This window comes from Trichosurus vulpecula, chromosome 8 (assembly GCF_011100635.1).
Source record: "Trichosurus vulpecula isolate mTriVul1 chromosome 8, mTriVul1.pri, whole genome shotgun sequence".
NCBI lineage: Eukaryota > Metazoa > Chordata > Mammalia > Diprotodontia > Phalangeridae > Trichosurus > Trichosurus vulpecula.
The window spans coordinates 8,991,013-9,010,338 of NC_050580.1; the positions used below are offsets into that span (position 1 = coordinate 8,991,013).

The 19,326-nt window shown below is 46.7% G+C and overlaps 1 protein-coding gene across 2 annotated transcripts in view; it reads right to left on the reverse strand.

Annotated features, from left to right (window-relative positions):
• The window catches only part of DOCK1 (dedicator of cytokinesis 1), a 604,993-nt gene that overhangs the window by 494,662 nt on the left and 91,005 nt on the right, over nucleotides 1–19,326 (reverse strand). Inside the window, exons 12-16 of one of the 2 annotated variants that reach the window (XM_036734505.1) lie at nucleotides 17,329–17,408; nucleotides 12,111–12,236; nucleotides 6,990–7,114; nucleotides 5,305–5,403; nucleotides 3,528–3,600 (exon numbers count right to left, since the gene is read on the reverse strand). In XM_036734505.1, the coding sequence (XP_036590400.1) occupies nucleotides 3,528–3,600; nucleotides 5,305–5,403; nucleotides 6,990–7,114; nucleotides 12,111–12,236; nucleotides 17,329–17,408 (503 nt within the window). Of the gene's footprint in view, nucleotides 1–3,527; nucleotides 3,601–5,304; nucleotides 5,404–6,989; nucleotides 7,115–12,110; nucleotides 12,237–17,328; nucleotides 17,472–19,326 lie in introns of both variants that reach the window. The other variant, XM_036734504.1, reaches the window with a different exon arrangement.

The window sequence follows — 19,326 nt, forward strand, 5'->3', positions numbered from 1 at the left end:
CTCAAGTCACTGGGATATAATGACCATATATATATGTTATATATATAATATAATTCTGGACCTCAAGTCGTAAGAAGTGAGTTTAAGAGCTGGTACCAACATATCCAATGTGCCTAAGCCTCCATTTCCCTGTCTGCCAAATGGGCCTAAGGAGAGCTGCTCTCTTTAGGTCTCAGAGCTGGTATCAGGGAAGGTTCTTTAATGCTTTGGGTCTGAAGGGCTACAGGGCCTTGGAGGACTTGGCGAGCCGAGCGGTGCCTGGCCTCCCTGCCCAGCTCCCCCTTCTGTGGGTTCCTCAGGCACTAGCTGTCTTGATTACTCATCGTGCTGCTAAATCTACACTGGCTAACAAGATCACAGGATGCTTCATGGACTTGTCTTCTCTCCAAGGAGTTTCCCAGTTCCTGGAGGGCAGGACCATCTCACACGTCCTCTGGGTACCCGCTCAACAGCTCAAACACTCTGCGCCCTTCTAGCAGGAAGAATGAAGAATGAATTAGCACTGAACATCAAAGGACAGCTGAGGATGCTGTGGGAAGTGGGAAGAACAGGTGCTGTCTATACAGAAACTCATCCCAGCTCTCTTTAGAGGGAGTAAAAACTAGAATCCTGAGGGAGTCCAGGGACCTGGAATGGCTGAACAATGCAAGGCCCGAGGGCGAGGGACCCGCTCAGCCCTACTCTTTTATCTGACAGAAGAAGAGACTGAGGTGCAGAGTGAAGTGACGTGAGATGCACACAGGGAGCAACTGTCAGACATGGGATTTGAACTCAGGCCTTTGCACCCCGAGCCAGGGCCCTCTCCACCATCCTTGCTGTTGCTGCTGCTCCCTCATTGCAATGATGTCCGACGCTTCATGACTCCAGAGATACTGCAGGGGTTTGCCATTGCTTCCTCCAGCTCATTTTACAGATGAGGAAACTGAGGCAAGCAGGGTTAAGTGACTTGCCCAGGGTCACACAGCCAGTAAGTGTCTGAGGCCAGACTGGAACGCAGGAAGATGAGTCTTCCTGACTCGGGGCCTGATACTCTATCCACTGAGCCACCTAACTGTCCCTACCCCCATCCTAATGATACCAAATAATAATAATACAAAAAATAGGAAGTACGCGTGCAAATACGGGAGGCGTTCTAAGAAGTAATGCAGAGAGAAAACACAAGAATGAGAGTGACCACGCGTGCGTCTGCATTCATCAGCGGCAAGCACTGGGGGACAGTCCCTGCCCTCAGGGAGCTTATCTTCTCACGGGGGGGCAACACGCAACTTCAGTGGCCCACACAACACACACAGAGAAGGGAGGGCAGGGAATTCCTAGGAATCCGCAATTAAAGAATACTGGAAGACGCCACTAATCAAAACAGCCATTTCCTAGTCCAGCCCCATGGTTCAAGTCTCAGAATCTCCCAAGGAGGAACCTGAGCAGGAACAGTAAAAGGAACAGGCCAAAGGGCAATCTGGTGTCATGGCGGCATTCGATGAAGAAAATTTTTTGACTAAATTTGGAATGTATCCTGTGTGTGTGTGTGTGTGTCTGTGTGTGTGTGTGTGTGTAAAGAGAACAAGAAATGATATAGATGACAGACAAGACAGACAGACAGATAGGGAGAGAGATCAGCATTTCTTTATAAAGACTCAAAGTCATCCCAAGCCAATCCGGTGGGACAACAGCCACTGGACAGGTCAACGCTGATTCAGAGAGGAAGCACGTCCAAGCCCACGGAGGGGAGAGCCCCACTGGCCTCTGCACATTTGGACTATGGGCCCCATTTCCAGATGCCACGTTTTTAGAAGGAATTTGATCATCCAGAAAGTAAACGGGACGGCAAAAGGCCTCAAGATGCTGCCTCAGGAGCCGCTGAAGGAGCTGGGGGGCTTTGGCCAGCATGGCCAGTGTCTTCAAGTCCCGGACAGGTCCTCAGGTGAGGATGGATTTAACCGCTGAGCGAAAATCCTCCGGGCCCCAGAGGGCAGAACCAGAAGCAATAGGTAGATGCGGCAAAGAGACAAATTTAGGTTTGAGGCAGGAAAAAACTTGTTAAAAATTACCGCCATCCCCAAGTGGAATGGCCTACCTTGAGAGGTAGTGAGCTCCCCATGACTCAAGCTCTTCGAGCACAGCCCGGATGACCACGGTCAGAGATGCTCAGATCACTCAGGCAAGGACTAGAGAATGTGGCAGCTGAGACTCCTTCCTGTCACAGGATTCCCTCCCCTAGCCACAACAGAGGGACCGTGCCAGCCGCTAGATGGCACAATGGATACAGAGTTCAACCTGAGTTCAAATTCAGCCTCGGACACGTGCTGGCTATGTGACCTTGGGTCAATTACTTGACCTCTGTTTGCCTCAGCTTGCTCACCCGTACAATGGAGGTAATGAGGCCACCGAGTCTCCTTCCTGGGGCTGTTCTAAGGATAAATGAGGTAATGTTGGGAAAGCGTTTTGTTGGTGCTGTTGTGACTACCACCACCTACACAAAGATGATGGCCAACCCAGCCCAGACCTACAGAGGGGAGAGCCAAGACTGCTTCCAAGAGAACCTAGCAGGGGATTACGAGATCGGAGCACGAGCAACCCAGACTGCGGCGCCCACACCCAGTCCGTAAGGTAGAAAGGTGTGTGCGGGTGGGACGCCTCATCACAGGCGCACACTGCGGAAGAAAGGCTTGTTCGGGGTCTGATGAGATCAGGCAGCTTCCGGGGCCCCTCACGGCCCAGGATTCTATGATCTTGAGCAATACAAGAGCCTATTTAAAACAGAGCAAGTGTATTCTGTCCTTGCTTTAATTCTCTTAAAATCAATAGTACGTTATCATTCTCCTTTTAAGCAAAATGGACATACCATAACTTCTGAGATGTGAGTTGAAGATTTCACCGTCTGTGGCTGGATTATTTATTAGAGATTTTTTAAATGTTATATTTATAATAATATTTAAAATTTAATGGTGAAAGATATGAATAACATTATTTTATCCCTCATAAAGGCATAACTACAAATGTTTACTGAATACATAGGCAATAAAATAGAATCATCTAGGTATTTTAGAAAAAGGCAGGAAGACGTTTATTTTCCTAATCACCAAAGTGTGCAATGTTATACTTATTTCAATTACTATTACATGCAACTTGTTGAGCAGGAAGGAGGAAAATAAGTTTCCCCTCGACAGACAAGAATGGAAAGAAAGCTTTCAATAAGATGCCCTAGAAGAGACAGACCTGCAGAAAATACATTCTTCTAATGAGAAGGCTGCTGTGACAGAGTCAAGAGCTACTTCCACAAAACCAAGGCTAAGGCTGGAGGAGCCAGGCCTTCATGACCTTGGCAGTTCTGAAACTTACAATGGAAAGAAGGCAGTGGAGCAGGGGAGGGGGAGGAAGAACGTGGCCTTTCTCCTCGGAAGCAACACAAAATTCTCTAAGGAGTCTTTCTAGCCAGAACTGTCTTAAGGGCTGTCCCAAGGCTGGTCCTGCATTACTTCTGCCAACCCCAGGAAAAACATAGAAGGATGAAATCTAGTACTACTCACAGTCCTGGGAAGATCGATGACGGAACGTGAACCGTAAGTGACTGCGGTTGACATCCTCAATAGGGATCGCCACCTACAGCAATGAGAAGGAAAAAAAATTCCAGGCATTCATAACATCTTCATACGCCATCTCAAATTAAAACTTAAAGGGGTCATGGTCCCTCACTATCCATGAGAAAAATAGCAGAGGATCAAATCCAGGGGGCCAAGGGAGGTCTTCTCAGAATTGTGGCTTTTTAAACACCCAAAACACATGTGATTACAAAGGAAACCAATTATATTTAAACAGTTATCAAAATGTTTTCTTAATTCATAGACCCCAGGTTAAGAACTCCTGGTTTTAAACTTCTTAAGCATATCTTTAAATTCTGTCCTTGTGATAATATGATAATATACAATTACAAAAACATTTCCTTCACTACCAAGAAATCAGGTTTAATCCCATGCTTCCAATTTCTCACGGCACTAGTTGTAATGAAAGCTTAAATAATGCCCAGGAAGCAAAGGCCAAGCCAGCCTGGCAGGCCAGATGGGAAAGGCATCTAATTTCCCTGAGAAACCATGACTCATTTGGAATGTCATTTTAAATTCCAGTTTCTATTTTATGATACTGTTTTTCACTCTAAAACTCGGTGTCTGTGTCCCAGAAAGCCAGCCCTGGCCTTGTTTTTATATATTCAAACCTTTGCACACCCAGGCTTCAGACCTGGCTAGTCAGGTTAATTGGGTTATATCAACAGATGGCTTTCTTAAGAAATTTCAGATCTCTGTGTGCCGAGGAGCTGGGTTTGGACATCAAGGGATGGCTATTCACTTCACCTGGGAGTCATTAACACACACACACACACACACACACACACACACACACACACACACACACCACCATCACCACGACCACCACCATCTCATAGAGAGGATGATAAAGTGCTCTCTTTAAAAGGACTCTGGTCATTTTTCTCCATGGAAGTCTTGTGTTTATGTCCCAAAGGAGGAGAGCCGACCATATTCCAAGAAAAGCTGGTGTCGTTCCTTAGCAACCTTGGATGACTTTGTCGGCTCAGCCATCCTGTGTCCTCTCAGGGCCAGTCAGCAAACATTATTACTGGGGGTGGGAGGAGTGAGAAGTGGGAGAGGGAAAGGGAGGGGGGATGGGAGAGAGGAGAGACCCAGAGAAGAATAGGAGAATGTGAGAGAGAATAGGGAGAAGAAGAAATGGAGGAATATAGGGGAAAGAGAAGGGAGGAGGGACAAAGAAATGGAGGGAGAGTGGAAAGAGAGGGAGAGTAAGAAGGAGAGAGGAAGGGAAGGAAGAAATCAGAGAGGGAAGAGGGAAGGAGAAAGGAAAAGAGGGAAAGTGACACCAGATAAAAAGACCTTGTTCTGGGCAGACAGAAAACCTCTGAACCATATCCCTGGGCAAGCCTAGGGAACACTTTACCTTGCCAGGGCTGTTTCTTTACCTCTAAAACTGGGATTTCAACTGAATGGCTTTAGGGATCCCTGTTCATCCTTGACCTCAGATCTCGTGATCTCATGGTCTCGGCCGCGTCAACGACTTCCTGGACCTCAGGTCCTTCATCTCTGAAAGGGGCATGGCCTAGAGGCTCAGAGGAGTCCCCTCTCTCTAAATCTATGATCCCATAACACCAGCAACAGAGGAAGGAATAGAACGGAAAGAGGGATAGAGGGAGGATGGAAGGCAGAGAAGGAGGAGGAAAGGAGGGACCAATGGGGAGACCAGCCAGAGGCCAAAGGGCAGCAGTCCAGTCCAGGATACCTTGACAGTTTCGAACCATCGAGGTTGCTTCACTTGGTAGTAAATCACAGACTTGTACTCAGAGAGGGCATCATCGCCAGCCCCGGGGAAGATGACATTCTGCAAAGGAAGGATCCAAAAGGTGAGCCACGCCCCTACTGGCCCAGCCTTACCTGGAGCACAGCCCTCCACTCCCCCTCCACACACACAAACATCCAGACCCTTTTCCCTGCAGCTTTAGCCAGAAGGAGGAGTGATACTTTTAGGGATGTCATCAGAGGGGAGGGGGAAAGTGATCGACAGAGACACAGAGATGGAGACAGAGACAAAGAGAGACACCTAGATAAAGACACAGAGACAGACTTAGAGCAAAGGCCATAACACCTCTGGATGGTAGTGATCTCTGGGTTTGTGAGTCAGTCTACAGACAGCGAGGGCAGCATCACCAACGCCCCCACGCCAGAGCTTCCCACAAGCTAAAGGCTGGGCAAGGGGGAGCTCTTAGCTGAGGAAGTCGTACTTTTACGCTAAAGTAGGAAAACACAAACATTCCTATGTTTTCTCCTAGACAGTGAACGTCCTACAAGCAACATGAAAAGAACCCTTGCTGATCTCCAGAGAACTAGACAAAAGAGCGTGGGATGGCATGAGACCACCAGAAACATCATGGTGGGGGGGTAGGTCGGCCTGTGACTCTTCTTGGTTACACAAGTCACTTAGACCTCTGGGGCCTCCATCCCCTGGAAACTTGGAGCAAGTATCTCTCTGACAAGGCTGCCAAAATGATCAAATGAAATAAGGCATGTCATGTGTTTACAAATCTTAAATCAATAGAAAAATAGGAAGGTATCATCAGTAGAATGTTAAACTCTGTGAGGGCAGGAAACAGTTTTTATATTGACCCCCTTCAAGGTGCCAAGCAAAATGCCTTGTGTGCAGCAGGCACTTAATAAATGCTTATGAAACTTGAGTGAACTGAGGGACAGAGGTGAAATTAGGGGGAAATGAAGGTGATGAAAAAAACAAAAGCTCTGAACAAAATGTAAATGGGCAAATTGAATTGGAATCATCAAAAACCCAAAGCCATCCGTGGGGACCCAGAACCCAAACTGCCTGCCTCTTTGAAATGCACTGGCTGTACCAGCTAGGGTGCAGGGCATGGAGTCAAGCAGAACTGGGTTCACCTCCTGCCTCAGACACTTACTGGCTGTCAGACCTCAGGCAAGTAGCCTTATGTCTTTGCTTCAAAGTCCTCATCTGTAAAATGAGGGCATCAGACTGGATGGGTGCTAAGGTCCCAGCCAGAAGGGAGAAACAAACATCCTGTCAGCCTCAGAATGGCCAAGTCAGTAAAGAAGATGGGAATTCAAGATCTCCGAGGTAAATTCAAACTGGTTTCCAAGGAGCACGGATTCCACACTCAGATTAGAAGTCCCTGAGCAAGCGAGGGGAAGAAAGATAGTAACAAGAACTGGCATTTCCAGAGCTCCTTAAGGTTTGCAAAGCACTTCAAATACGTGATCTCATCTGAGGACAAATAAAGACCAAGGACAGAAGGAAAGCTCTCCAGAAGAGAAAGGAGCTAAGGACGTGCTCACTCAGACATGGCTGAATTCTCTCCTTCACATTCCGAGACCAAGGGAAGGGCTGGGAACAAATGGACATGTGGAAAAGCAACGCCCCCCCCCAGCCCCAGAAATAGGTACCTCCAATCGCTTTCCATCTTCATCATAGACAGACACCGTGACCTCAACGTTCTTAGCTGTGGTCTTGCTGCCTTTATCAAAATCTCCTTGAATGAAAGTTACATAAATATCATTTCGAACATCACCTGAGGGGAAAAATGATACCTGGAAAATCAATCCATTATGCATGGCATGACAGTGAATTATGCAAAATTTGCCAAACAGCTGTCTACCCGATCAGAATATTATAAATACTATATTAGGCGATTATTAAGCGTTCTCCCAAATGATGATGTTTTTAAAAGACAGGCTAATGGTCATCTTTATTCGCCTTGCCTTGTCAAAGATAAAGATAAAGCCTGGTGAAATCCTGATTATCCCTTCTGTGCTTTGTGTAAGGCACTGACACCATCGACCCAGGTTCAGAACTGGAAGGAATCTTAGAGGATGTCGAGCTCAACAATGTCACTTTACAGATGAGGAAACTGAGGCACGGAAGAAGGAAGTGATTACTGCCCAAGTTCACAGAGGCAAGAAGCAGGGTGGAAGCTGAGATGTGAACAGCTCTCTGACTCCAGATCCCAGGCTGCTACCCCACTATCCTAGCCACCGAAAAAGTAACATTGCTCTCTTAGTTCCCACTCATTCACCATCTAACATTTGTTCATTCCTTCACTCGGCAAACGCTCCAGCGCTAAGACATTTGCACTAACCTATCCACGCATGCTTGGATGTTAATCAAGCAATGATTAAGCACCCGCTGTGTGCCTGTTTTTGTGCTCAATGTCACGAACATAAAACAAAACACCTAGGTTCCCTCCCTGCCCTCCTCGTGACCACCAGGGTATCTAAGAGGGATGTGTGGCTGTGAGAGTCGGTGGGCTGGGGTGGATGGGGCACTAGACCTGGAGAAAGGATGACCTGGCACGAACCTCAACACTTAGACATGTGACCTTGGCAAACCCCTTAACCTCTCTGGCCTCAGTTTCCTCATTTGTAAAATGAAGAGGTTGGAACTGACTGCTAAGTGTCCTTCTAGTGCTGACTGTGCCATCCTATGAGATCCTCTCTTACTTTCTCCTCCAGGCTAAACACCTCCAGCTTCAACGGTTCGTCATGGTTATGTCTCCCATTGCCCTGGTTGCCCATTTGCCATGCTGTCAAAGGACCCAAAAGTCTACACATCCCTGTCCTCTCTTTTGTTCCTGCTGTTTCAACAATCCGGCAAGCAGCTTCTGTGGGGGTGTAAGATCCACCCACAGCCAGCACCTGGAAAGCTGCCAACAGCACAGGTTCTTTTGATCTGCTTAACTAAGGAAAGCAAGGTGAAGGGGTTGACAAGCTTACTTTAATTCAGCATACAGATATCAGTCACTTAGCTCAGGGGAGAAGGCCAGTACCCTGAACTTCAGAGCAACATACAAACAAATTATAAACATCAACAGACAGACCCAATACGGATTCATAGTCACCAACATCTAGGTTTAGCCCGGGAGCTCAGAACAAACGCTGGCCCACCACTGCTGTAAGGAGGAGCTCCAAAGAAAAGACAGCCAACCCCTGGTTTTATATCTTTTTCAATGTCAGGGGTGAGTCACACATGCGACTCACTCATGTGACCTAGTATCGTCACAAAGAGGCGGACTTAAACCCATGTGGTCTAAAAGCCTCTGCTGTCCGAGACATGTAAACTAGGCCCTCCCTGGAGTTAGCCCCACCTTAGTTGCCAATCCACACCCACACAGGTTTCACACCTATTAGAGGTTTGGGCCTGGGGCTTAGCACCTAGTAAGGCTCACTGAATTACTCACAGAGAACAAAGGCCATTTTGCTTACCAACACACCTGCCAACAATGCTGATGCTAGGTCACAGGCTAAGTGCTGAACATCAGGAACAGAAGAAAAGAGGATTTTCCTTCTTTTCCTCCTTCCCAGCCCCATAGTCCCAGGAGTCAGCTCTAGCTCGGCCCATTCCGGATCCTCTTGCTTCCTGTGAAGTTGAGTTCACCAGTTCCCTGGGCCTGGCCTTTCCTAAGGTCTTCATGCAGATGAGGTTCATTTGACAACTTCAGTCCTGTCCCCCCAACGTGTGCTCCTCCTTCCAAGCCCACCAGTTCCACCAGGGGCACTACCATCCACCCCATCATCCATGTTGGAAACCAAGTATTTGACTTTGCCCCATCTCTCACCTTTTAGAATCAATCAGCTGCCAAGTCTGCCTCTCACAAGCCTCTCCTCTCCAGCTCCTCAATCCCCCTGCCTTACATGTTTCAATAGTCATTCTCCATTCTATTCCTCCCTTTTCTGGACCCCCCTCCAATCTGTCCCTCCTGACTCAGAAGAATCTTTGGTAAGCAGATACTGATCATAGGATCACAACTAGAAGCTGGGAAGTTGGCTTCATCTTCCCCCTTTATTCTACAAAAGAAAAAATCAAGCCCAAGAAAGAAGAAACACCTTGCCCAAGGCGATCCAGCTAACTACATAGAAGCAGAGTCGGGGCTCAAACCCACATCCGAATCTCAGATGCTTTCCAAGACCCCACGTGGCCTACTCAAGACATTCCTCTTCTCAAAACCTGCAATGCCAACTACTGCTGACCAAGTCAAGTCTAAATGCCTTCATCTGGTGTTCAAGGCTTTCAACAAACAGATGCTAGCCAACCTTTCCATCCTTCCCTCTTAAAGCCCCACAGTCAAACTGGTGCTTCTCTTGCCTTTGGTGATCCATACTTTTCCTACTTCCTGCCTTCACTCATTTTATTCCCTGTGTCCCTGGATCCTTTAACATCCAACTCAACAGCTCCCTTCTTGGGAGATTCTGTGAGGGGATCCTGGCCATCCCCCTCACCCTGAGAGCCTCTCACACTCTGCTTGTGCCTCACCTCTATGATCCAGGGCTATTTTCTGTTAGGGTTATTCTGTTATGTGTGATGCCTTATTAGACCAGAAGCATCAAGAGGGCAGGAACTGAGTCTCAACTTCCCTTTATATCATCACTTGTACCTGACATAGCTCCCACAATGTAGAAGGAGCTGAAGAAGTATTGGTTCAAACAAACTGAACTAACATTCCAAATCTATAACCAGGAAAACACAGTTAGGGAGCAAAATGATTTCTAGAGGAGCACATTATGACAAACAGACTCTGGGCCTTCTAAGCCAGCCACAAATGACCCTGGCCTCAGCTGTCTCTCATCTTCAGACCGAGGCAAGCCCAGCACAGTCCACCAGATTTGGGAATACTTCCTTCAGGCAGAGAGAGGTGAGGCCATAGTAAGATCACATCTCAAGGCCAACTTTTAGATTTTGATTCTTAATGATTCTGCTTCGGCTTCTGGCAATGAAGAAGGTTTTGTACTGTTTTGTTTTTAAAAGGCAAACTAATGTGTTAAGTTATAATAAATTAAAGCATTATTATTGCCTTAATCCAAGGGGCAGCCATAAAGGAGCAGCCACTGATGGTCAGGAGCAGCGGCCAACTCTCAGCTCCACCCTAACCATAAGACAAATGGCATCTAATATTTTCAGGACATGACAGAGCACTGGGCTCAGCAGACCTGAGACTCTTGGGTGTGCCCACAAACAGCAAGGTGACCTTACACAAGTTTCTTCCCTTCCCTGGACCAAAGTTTTCTCCTTTGGAAAATGGACTAGATGATCTCACACACTGTCCAGCTCTAGAAGTCTATGAATTTATAAAATATTTCAAATGTTGCAAAGTCAAAACCATATTTGCACGACTGAGGAAGGGCTAACTCATAATCATTTCTACTAAGTCAGGAGGTGCTTCCTATGTGAAAATTACATTCAGCCAACAAGCACTTATTAAGCATTTGCTGTATGCAAAGCAGGCACTGTGCTAAGTACTAAAGATAGGAAGAAAATGTGAAAACATTTCTGTCCTCAAGGAGCCTACACTCTAAGTGGGAAAGTGCCACAGTCACAAATAATGTCCATTTCTGCAGTGATTTTCTCAGAAGGGCCCCAAGGACAAGGATCATTGTCCCCAGTTTATTAATGAAGAAACTGAAAACCAAAGAAGCAGAAGATGGAATCCAGTCTCACACTCTTTCCTGGTGCCATATTCAATGATGAGTTCCTGAGCAACAGTGCTTCAGGTTAGACCTTTCACTCAGCCCCAGGAGAGCTGCATACTCTGAAAGGCACCAGATTTTACAATCCAGTTGGAAAAGGTCACCACCATTTCCTGATGGATGGGTGACTATACTTTGGCCAATTGTCTCATGGAAAGTTTTATCTCTACTGAGCAAGGAAGGAATGGAAGGCAGGGCTTCTCTTGTTATGCGTAGCTGGACACCCCGGAGCATTAACTCCAGAGATGGGGGCACAGCCAGTCTGTCTGCCCTCTGAGCAGAATGACTGCCCTCCGTGATGACGGTGATCTTTGGGAGGGAAGGTGATGCTGAGGTATGATCTTTTGATGCTCAAAACAAGTGCCCTAACACAAGGAAGGGTGGAATTTGGATACTGGAGGGAGAAGAGAAGGATATCATATTCATGTATATAGAGAAGACTTTGGGGAAGCCCGTATACAGCAAGGATCAAATTGGCCAATACTTAAATATGACTCAGACTATTCACTGGAAGGACAAATACTAAAGCTGAAGCTTAAATACCTTGGCCACATAATAAGAGGAGACTCCCTGGAAAAGACCCTGATGTTGGCAAAGACTGAAGGCAAAAGGAGAAGGGGATGGCAGAGGATAGGATGGATGGAGAGTATCATGGAAGCAATGATGAGCCAAGATAGACTTGGACAGATGGTGAAGGATGGAAGGGACCGGCAGGCTGTGGTCCATGGGGTTATAAAGAGTCAGACATGACCGAAAGACTGACCAACTGACCAACAATATAGATAAGCAAACGGCAGATCAAACACAACAAATGAAGCGGACCGAACAAAGCCATCTAAGAGCTGGAGGTGAAGAGGGAAGCATCTGAGACTGGGCCCGTGTGTACCAGCTCCAGTAACTGCCTACCCCTGGACACCAGCCAGTCTTTGTTTAGTGCGCACCTCCTCAGCATTCAGTACCACAGCAAGGGTGGAGAGCGCCTTCCTTCCCCCAGCCTCTGGCCTGCATTCTGCTAATCCCACTAGCCTGTATCTCCTTCACACTTACCGGGCATAATGATCTCAGGAAAGCCCATTTTCCGAGCAACTGCAGTGGTTCTGTCCACTAAGTGAGGAAATTCTTTACGAATCTGGCGAATATCTCCCGGGAGAAGTTTCAATGTTACCCACAATCCTAAGGGAGAAAAATTTGGATTTAAGTGAAATAGACTCTAAGGGTTTTGTTTCCTTTTTTAAGTCAGAATTTGAACTCAGGTCTTCTGAATCCAGAATTACTACTTCTACAATTGTACTACTAGCATTATTCAAGCAAAAGTCCTTTGAAACCCGATCCATCACTAGTAGTGGGGTGGGGGATGGAGGCCACCACCACATTTGGGAGCGCCTGCTCCACAGGACAAATGATTCTCAAGCATATGGCATTTCAAGTAAGCGAGAAGGCCAGGCTGCTCGGGGAGTAGGCTGCAAAGACCGGCATTTGCATCTCCTCCAAGGAGGAGGAATGCAGGGGAGGATCTCGAACCCAAGTCTGACATTTCTACAAAGAATCATGAAACCCCCAGAGAGCGGGGTGTGTCTGGCCAGCCCAGGGGACAATTTTTGCTTTCACAAAACCCTTCTTTCAAAAGAGTCAACAAAAAGTTCTCGTGTGTCGTGGGTGCAGACAATGGCACTCAGTGCTGACTGAGGGACGAAGCTTGGCCGAGGCACAACCCCTGACCTCATGGAGCTCACGGCCTCCTGGGAAAGCAGAGAAGCAAGGCGAGGCTCATCATGAGACAGTAAAGCCAACTATGATAGCTAACATTCACACCACGCTCCAAGGCTGGCAAGGCACTTTACAAATATCTCACTGGACCCTGGCAACAACCCTGGAAGGAGGTGCTACTATCAGCCTCATCTTACACGTGAGGAAACTGAGGAAATCTGAGTCCAAGCCCGGGGCTATATTCAACGCAGTGCCGTTTAGTGCCCAGGGGCACTAAGATTTCACAGATGAGGAAACTGAGGCCCTGGTGACCCGCTTGTCACACACACCTGGAAGAGGATCTAACTCCAAAGCCCAGTCCTCCATCCCCTGTGCCATTTATAAGGAGTCTCCCCACTTAAACACCTCCCCTCCCCCCATGGAGGCTAACATCCACTTTCCATTTTCCTCCTAGGGAGAAACAAAGACCAACTTCCTGCACGAACACCAGCTCCCCAGCACAGCAAGACCTACAGAGGTGGCACAGTGCACTGAGGCTAGGGTCCCTCACGCTCTCTTCAGAAAGATTTTTAAAATGCTGTGTCTCCATGGAGTCTGTGACCCCCTGAGAGTACCTTGAATAACACGGGGTTCAGTCCTCAGAGGTTGGAACACTGTCCACAGATATGTGAGGGAGGCTAAAGTGCCAGGGCAGATACCCTCCTCTGGTAAACAATGGCAGGCTGGCCAAGCCAACCCCAGGGCTTCATAGGGAGGAGAAGGAGATGGAATAGATGGCAAAGGGGCAGAAAGAAAGTAAGATGCTTTCACTCATGAGTGGAGGTGCCTTGCAAGGAACACCATCCATGGAACTGAGCAAAGTCCACTGGATGGAAGAATGAACACGCGCCTATCTTCTCAGTCTTCTTCCTATTGTCACTACTACTACTACTACCACCACCACTACTACTGCTACTGCTGCTGCTACTAACTCTAAAAATAACACTGATAATAAAGCACTTTAAACCTTTGCAAAGAGCATCACTGCAGATCTGGGAAGTGGGTACATGTCGGTTGTCAGAATTCTTACAATCCAACCTCACAGAAGAGGGAAAGGATGAGCTGAAACGATTGGCCCATCTGTCACAGAAGAGACACTAGGGTAACCTCACCAGAACCAGGCTGCCTCAGAGGCAATCTAACCAATCCCATCATTTCACAGACAAGACTGTATGAAGCCAGATGACTCGGCCAAAACCACGCAACGGCTAAGTGCCCAAGTCGGGTTTTGAACACGGATCATCTTAACTCTAGGGGCCCAGAATTTTATTTTTATAAGCAAATCCTCTAAACCAGTAATCAAGTGTGTGGGAGAAAGATCAGATTGCTCGCTCATCATCTTAAACAAACAGAGCAGAAGAAGGTGGTTTCCAGGTGTCTTGGCGTGACGACGCCAGTGGTCGGCTCCCCTTGTTATTTTGAAGGTTTGCTCTTTTCTGGGGGGCAAGGTGTAAAGACAGAATTGGCAGGGGCTGCTGTTGCTGGTTTCTGGGGGATGAGGATGACAGACAGGATGCTACTTTTCCTCTCCCATACGTCAAAAAGATGTGTTTCTTTAAGGAAAACTGGGGGGGGAAACAGCATAAGGAAATACAGCATCTTAATTTAAAATCGAACATCTGGGAGATTCAGTCCCCTTTGACTGAAATAGTGCAGGCCTAGGGAGACTTTATGTTTGCTGCTCAATTAGACTTCATTTAAAAGGAACGCCTGAAAGGAGAAAGAGATGAACGCTTTTCACCATATGGTTCTGGGAGGGTTGTTTTTAATCCACCATCACAGGAAGCAGCAATGGGCCATGGTGAGTCGAAGGCTACCCTTGGAAAGACCCATACTCAAGAGCCACCTCTGGCTGGGTGACCCCAGAAGAGCCAGAGAATAGGAGTTGGGGGAGGGGGGAGTCTGGGGGACATTTAACCCATCTCTAGGACTGTAAGTCACGAGGTGCCCATCTATAGCACTAGAGGCCATTGCCACATCCAGTTTTCAAAAACAAAATCTATGAAATTACAAATCTGGACCAATGTTTTTAATAATTCACCACCAAAAAAGTATCTTTTAGCAAATGCCACAGGCAGATTCTTGGGGGGTATTTGTAGGCTTACTGTTCATATACATTATATGTTCCAGAATAATTCAACATAGAGCTGTCAGGTTGTGGCCCAATTTAAAAGATTTTGAAAAATGGAAGATATAAGCTAGATCACTAGTTTAAACTGAGATAACAGCACGTGTGGAATGGCCTAAGGCCAGTTTAGGCGATAATGTTCTTTCAAAATCTTTTCCCAACACTAATAATGCCTACGCATATGTGTGTCTGTGCACATGCATGTACACATGTGTGCACACACAGAGAACCCGGCCTGGGTACCCAATGATAGAGCTGGTCCCCATCCCTGGGTGAAGGGTGAAGTGCTAACAGAAGCCGGTACCCTTCTCATCCCCTCTGCCAAAATCTCTGCAACTCCTTCTAGGATATGGAGATACGTCCCATCTCCTAGTGCATAAACTGCTTGTGCCCAAGGACAGCCCTCACCTACCTGCCATTTCCACTTCAAGGTCAACATAACAAGCCACCATGGTGCCCAATTGATTTCACCTAGCGGTGACCGAAGTGGCTTCCAAGGAGAGAGTCATTTGGGATGACTCACCAATCAGTCTCACTACAAAGTACACCTGGAAGTGTAAGAAACCTGGCATTTAATAACTCTTCCTCCTACTGATAAACAAGCTACATGGCAGCAGGCTGACAGCAGCCCATTTGGACTTTCTTTAGGAATTAATTTCTGTCAGCCAGCAGGCCCACTTTTTCCTAAGCAGCTCTCAGTTCAATACATTAAATCCCAGCCCCATGATCAATGATACCCAACACAGTCAGCCCCTGACCTCAGCAGACAGCTTCTCTGCCAGCCTGCCATTGGGCAAGAAGGATCTCCCAACTTTGCCAGGCTCATCCTGCCAGTCCACGAAGGGGAGCCTCTCTGCAGCCTTCCTAGATCAGACTCCTACCACCTCCCAAGGCACCAAAGATAGCCTTTGGTGGGAGCTTCTCAAGGACAGAAGATCGACCCCTCAGCTCCCAGGAATTACAACAGCCAGGTTTGAATCTTGATCCTATCATATGACCGTGGACAAATCAAAGACCTCTAGTAACGTCCATTTCTTTTTTTGCACAAAACAGAGATACTCATCAGAATGTGGGTACTTTTTATGTTGCTGGGTTAACTGCTATGAGGAAATACCTTTTATAACTCTGAAAGGGCATTGCTGTTACTATCATATCATCCATCCATATGCAATAAATCTTGGATACTGGGTAATTCAATTCAGTACTATAGCTGGGGGTTCAGCCTTGGCCCTCCTTCTTCAAGCATGCCATGGACTCAGTCTAAATCCTGAAGGTGACTCTTGCCATGGGGGAAGTTGTAGGGGAGGGGCGTCACTGGTAAACAGCCACGTTCTGGCATCCCTCCTCATCAAAACGCAGTGGCCACTGGCATCTGCTCAGAGGTGATGGATTCATTTCCTCTCCTAGTAGAAGGTCAATGGCTGGGAAACTTGTCACAGGAGGATGAAAAATGATGATAGCACAGGGAAGGAAGTAGGAGCAGCAACATGGCTCCAGTGACATAACTCAAAGGAACAATGGTCTGAGTGACAGCAGCCACTTTCCAAGGGGGATGGAAGAGGGCCATAAAGAACCACAGAGACACCCAAAAGAAGACACACTCACACAAGTGGTCAGTGGGGGATGAGGACAGTCAGGAAGAGCAGGGAGCAGGGTGCCTCATTATCATGATGCCCAACTGCCACCAGTGGCTAAGTCAGTATCGTTTGATGATTGGAAGCCACAGCCTTATATTCACATCTGAAATCACTCTGGGAATAATGAAAACACAAAACTTAGACAGGAATCGCTGGTTGGGGCGAGTGGGCCGAGCCAGCACGGCTAGTGGAAGGCAGGCTGGATTTGAGGTCAGAGCGCCCAGTTTCGAATGCAGGCTCCCCTTTTTACTGGCTGGGTCATCTTAGGTAAGTCCTTTAGGATCTGCCTGCCTCAGTTTTCTTCAAAATGTGAATAAGAGCACCTCCTTCACGGGCTACGAGGGTCAAATGAGATAATAAATTCAAATCTCAAAGGGCTATATGAATGTCAGCTACCATTAAAGGCTGCTTCCCTTTCTGGGGAATCTAAACTCATCTGTAATGAGGTCGTATCCACCTCCAAATCCTGTAATCTGAAGTCCCAAGTTCTGGTCCCTCTCTGTCCACCATTCCACACAGCCCCATCCAGTTTTCCCAAACCCTCAGAATCTTGGGCTTACGTGGTCATCACTGACAAGGAATCCTGACCCTTCTGGGTACCAGATCTCCCACATCCCTTCCCCGGAACATGAACAAGAAAAGGCAACTTTTAATAAAAGTTTTTGATTTACTTTTAATAATGTAATTAATAAATAATTTTATGTTATTCTCGTAAGTCTGTTAACTTTGAATGAACACGCCGCCATTCACCCACCTTGTCCCTTGTGGTTAACTTCTTTTGCCACGATCACTTTGTTTATAACAGTCTGCAGGAAATCATTCTCCCCCGCCACCCTGGGTGAAAAACGGGATGACAGGTTCAGCTGCTTGTGTCGAATGACGTCGTCCAAAGCTAGCCTGGAGGGTGCGCAGGACGACCAACACCACGGGAGACAAAGGGGCACAGAGAATCACAAGGCACCGTAACAAGGGGACACGAGAGATCGTCATCATTGAGTTGTGACAGAGAGCCGGTTATTAGTCAACGCAGGACAAAGGGGCAGGCAGAGAAGCAACAAGAAAGACACAGGAAGATCATTGATCAGGACGATACTCCACTGCCCGAGAGGCCAAGCCAATCTAGGTAGCGTTCTACCCCTAGAACACACACACACACACACACACACACACACACACACACACACACGCACGCACATGCACGTGCACGCATGCACACATATGTACACATATGTGCACACAGACACATGCATGCATATGTGCACGCATACATGCACATGCACACGCAGTGTGGCAGACCACAGCTACCAGGAGATGACAGCAGCGGCCCACAAGCACGCTGTGTTATCATCCACAGGTGGCTTGGCAGGAGAGAATGTGATTTCACAGAAACTCAAGGGTGATTTTTGCAACTTTCTCTAGACACACTTTAAGTAGCAGAGAACATATGGTTTGAAGGAAAGAACACACTGGAGACAAAAAAAAAAAACCACCTTCAACATAGAAATGCTTCTTCTCCATCATATCTACAAGATATCTGACTCTATGTGTAGGCAAAGATAATCAAATATAAGGCACTGGGGTAACCTAAGAGCACATGTGAAAAACAGGAAAGTGGACCCACTTATAAACAAAAAAGAAAGTTTACAAATGTCACTGAAGTCTCACATGTGAACCCTGCCAAGGGTAATTAGGTAACTGGACAGACGTTGGTAGCTCGTGAGTGAATGAACAGAAAGTAGCAACATGTGGACAGAGAAAAGTGGGAGAAAATCTGCCACATACTACAAAGGGAATGACTGTGATGCACATCAACGAGGGGGGAAGCCACCACTATCACCTATGTGAAGAATGCTTTAATTTACTATGAGCAAAGAGAAAGAAATACATGGTGCATCCTCCCTGAAATCTCTTCTATAGGGCAATAAATCAGTTGTAATGGATTAAAAAATGGTTTCATTAGCATAGTATCTAAGCCTTCCACAAAGACCTGGTTGTAGAACTTGTTTTACTATTAAAATCATGTTAAGCTTTTATTTGCAGTGTTACATTATTTACCAGGCACTGGGGGAAGGGGTCACAAATTACACTAAAGATTTAACATCCAATGTTGTAAAAATGGGACACTTTGCTAAAGAGATTGTGGTAAACTGGACCATTAGGTAGGTGCTTAATAGAGTCTATCATCTTCCTAGAAACTGAGTTATTCTGAAATTAATCACTATAACACTTCCCTTTCTTAGCCTGAGTTTCTCCAGCTGATCCTGTTTGCTGATAAATTACTGCAGTTTAATATTATATTAAGTCACTGTCAAGTCATCAAGGGACTCAGTAGAATATTGTACCAAATAACATTACAGAAAATGAAAATATTTGCATGTTTTAATTTTAGAAAAATGTCATCATCTCTCATCTCACTGCCTGCTCATTGTGTGGAATAATCCCCTCCCCTACAACAAAAATCCCAAAGCGTCTTCTCCTTGTGTTCCCCTTCATCACTTTTCACCAGGTGCTGTTCCTAAAAACACGTACCTGTGACACACGTCCAACAGAAGGGCTTTCTTCCTCAAACAGATGGACTAATGATGAAGGTGAGTTATGAATTATATAACAAATGACCTTTTCTTCTTGATTCTTGACTCCAAACATAAGCCTGTCCTTTCTAAAAAGCACAGAATCACAGGTCCTAGAGGGTTTGAAGGTGGCCCTAACCAAACATCATGCGGTCCTACCTTCCTACCTGCCAAACAGGCAT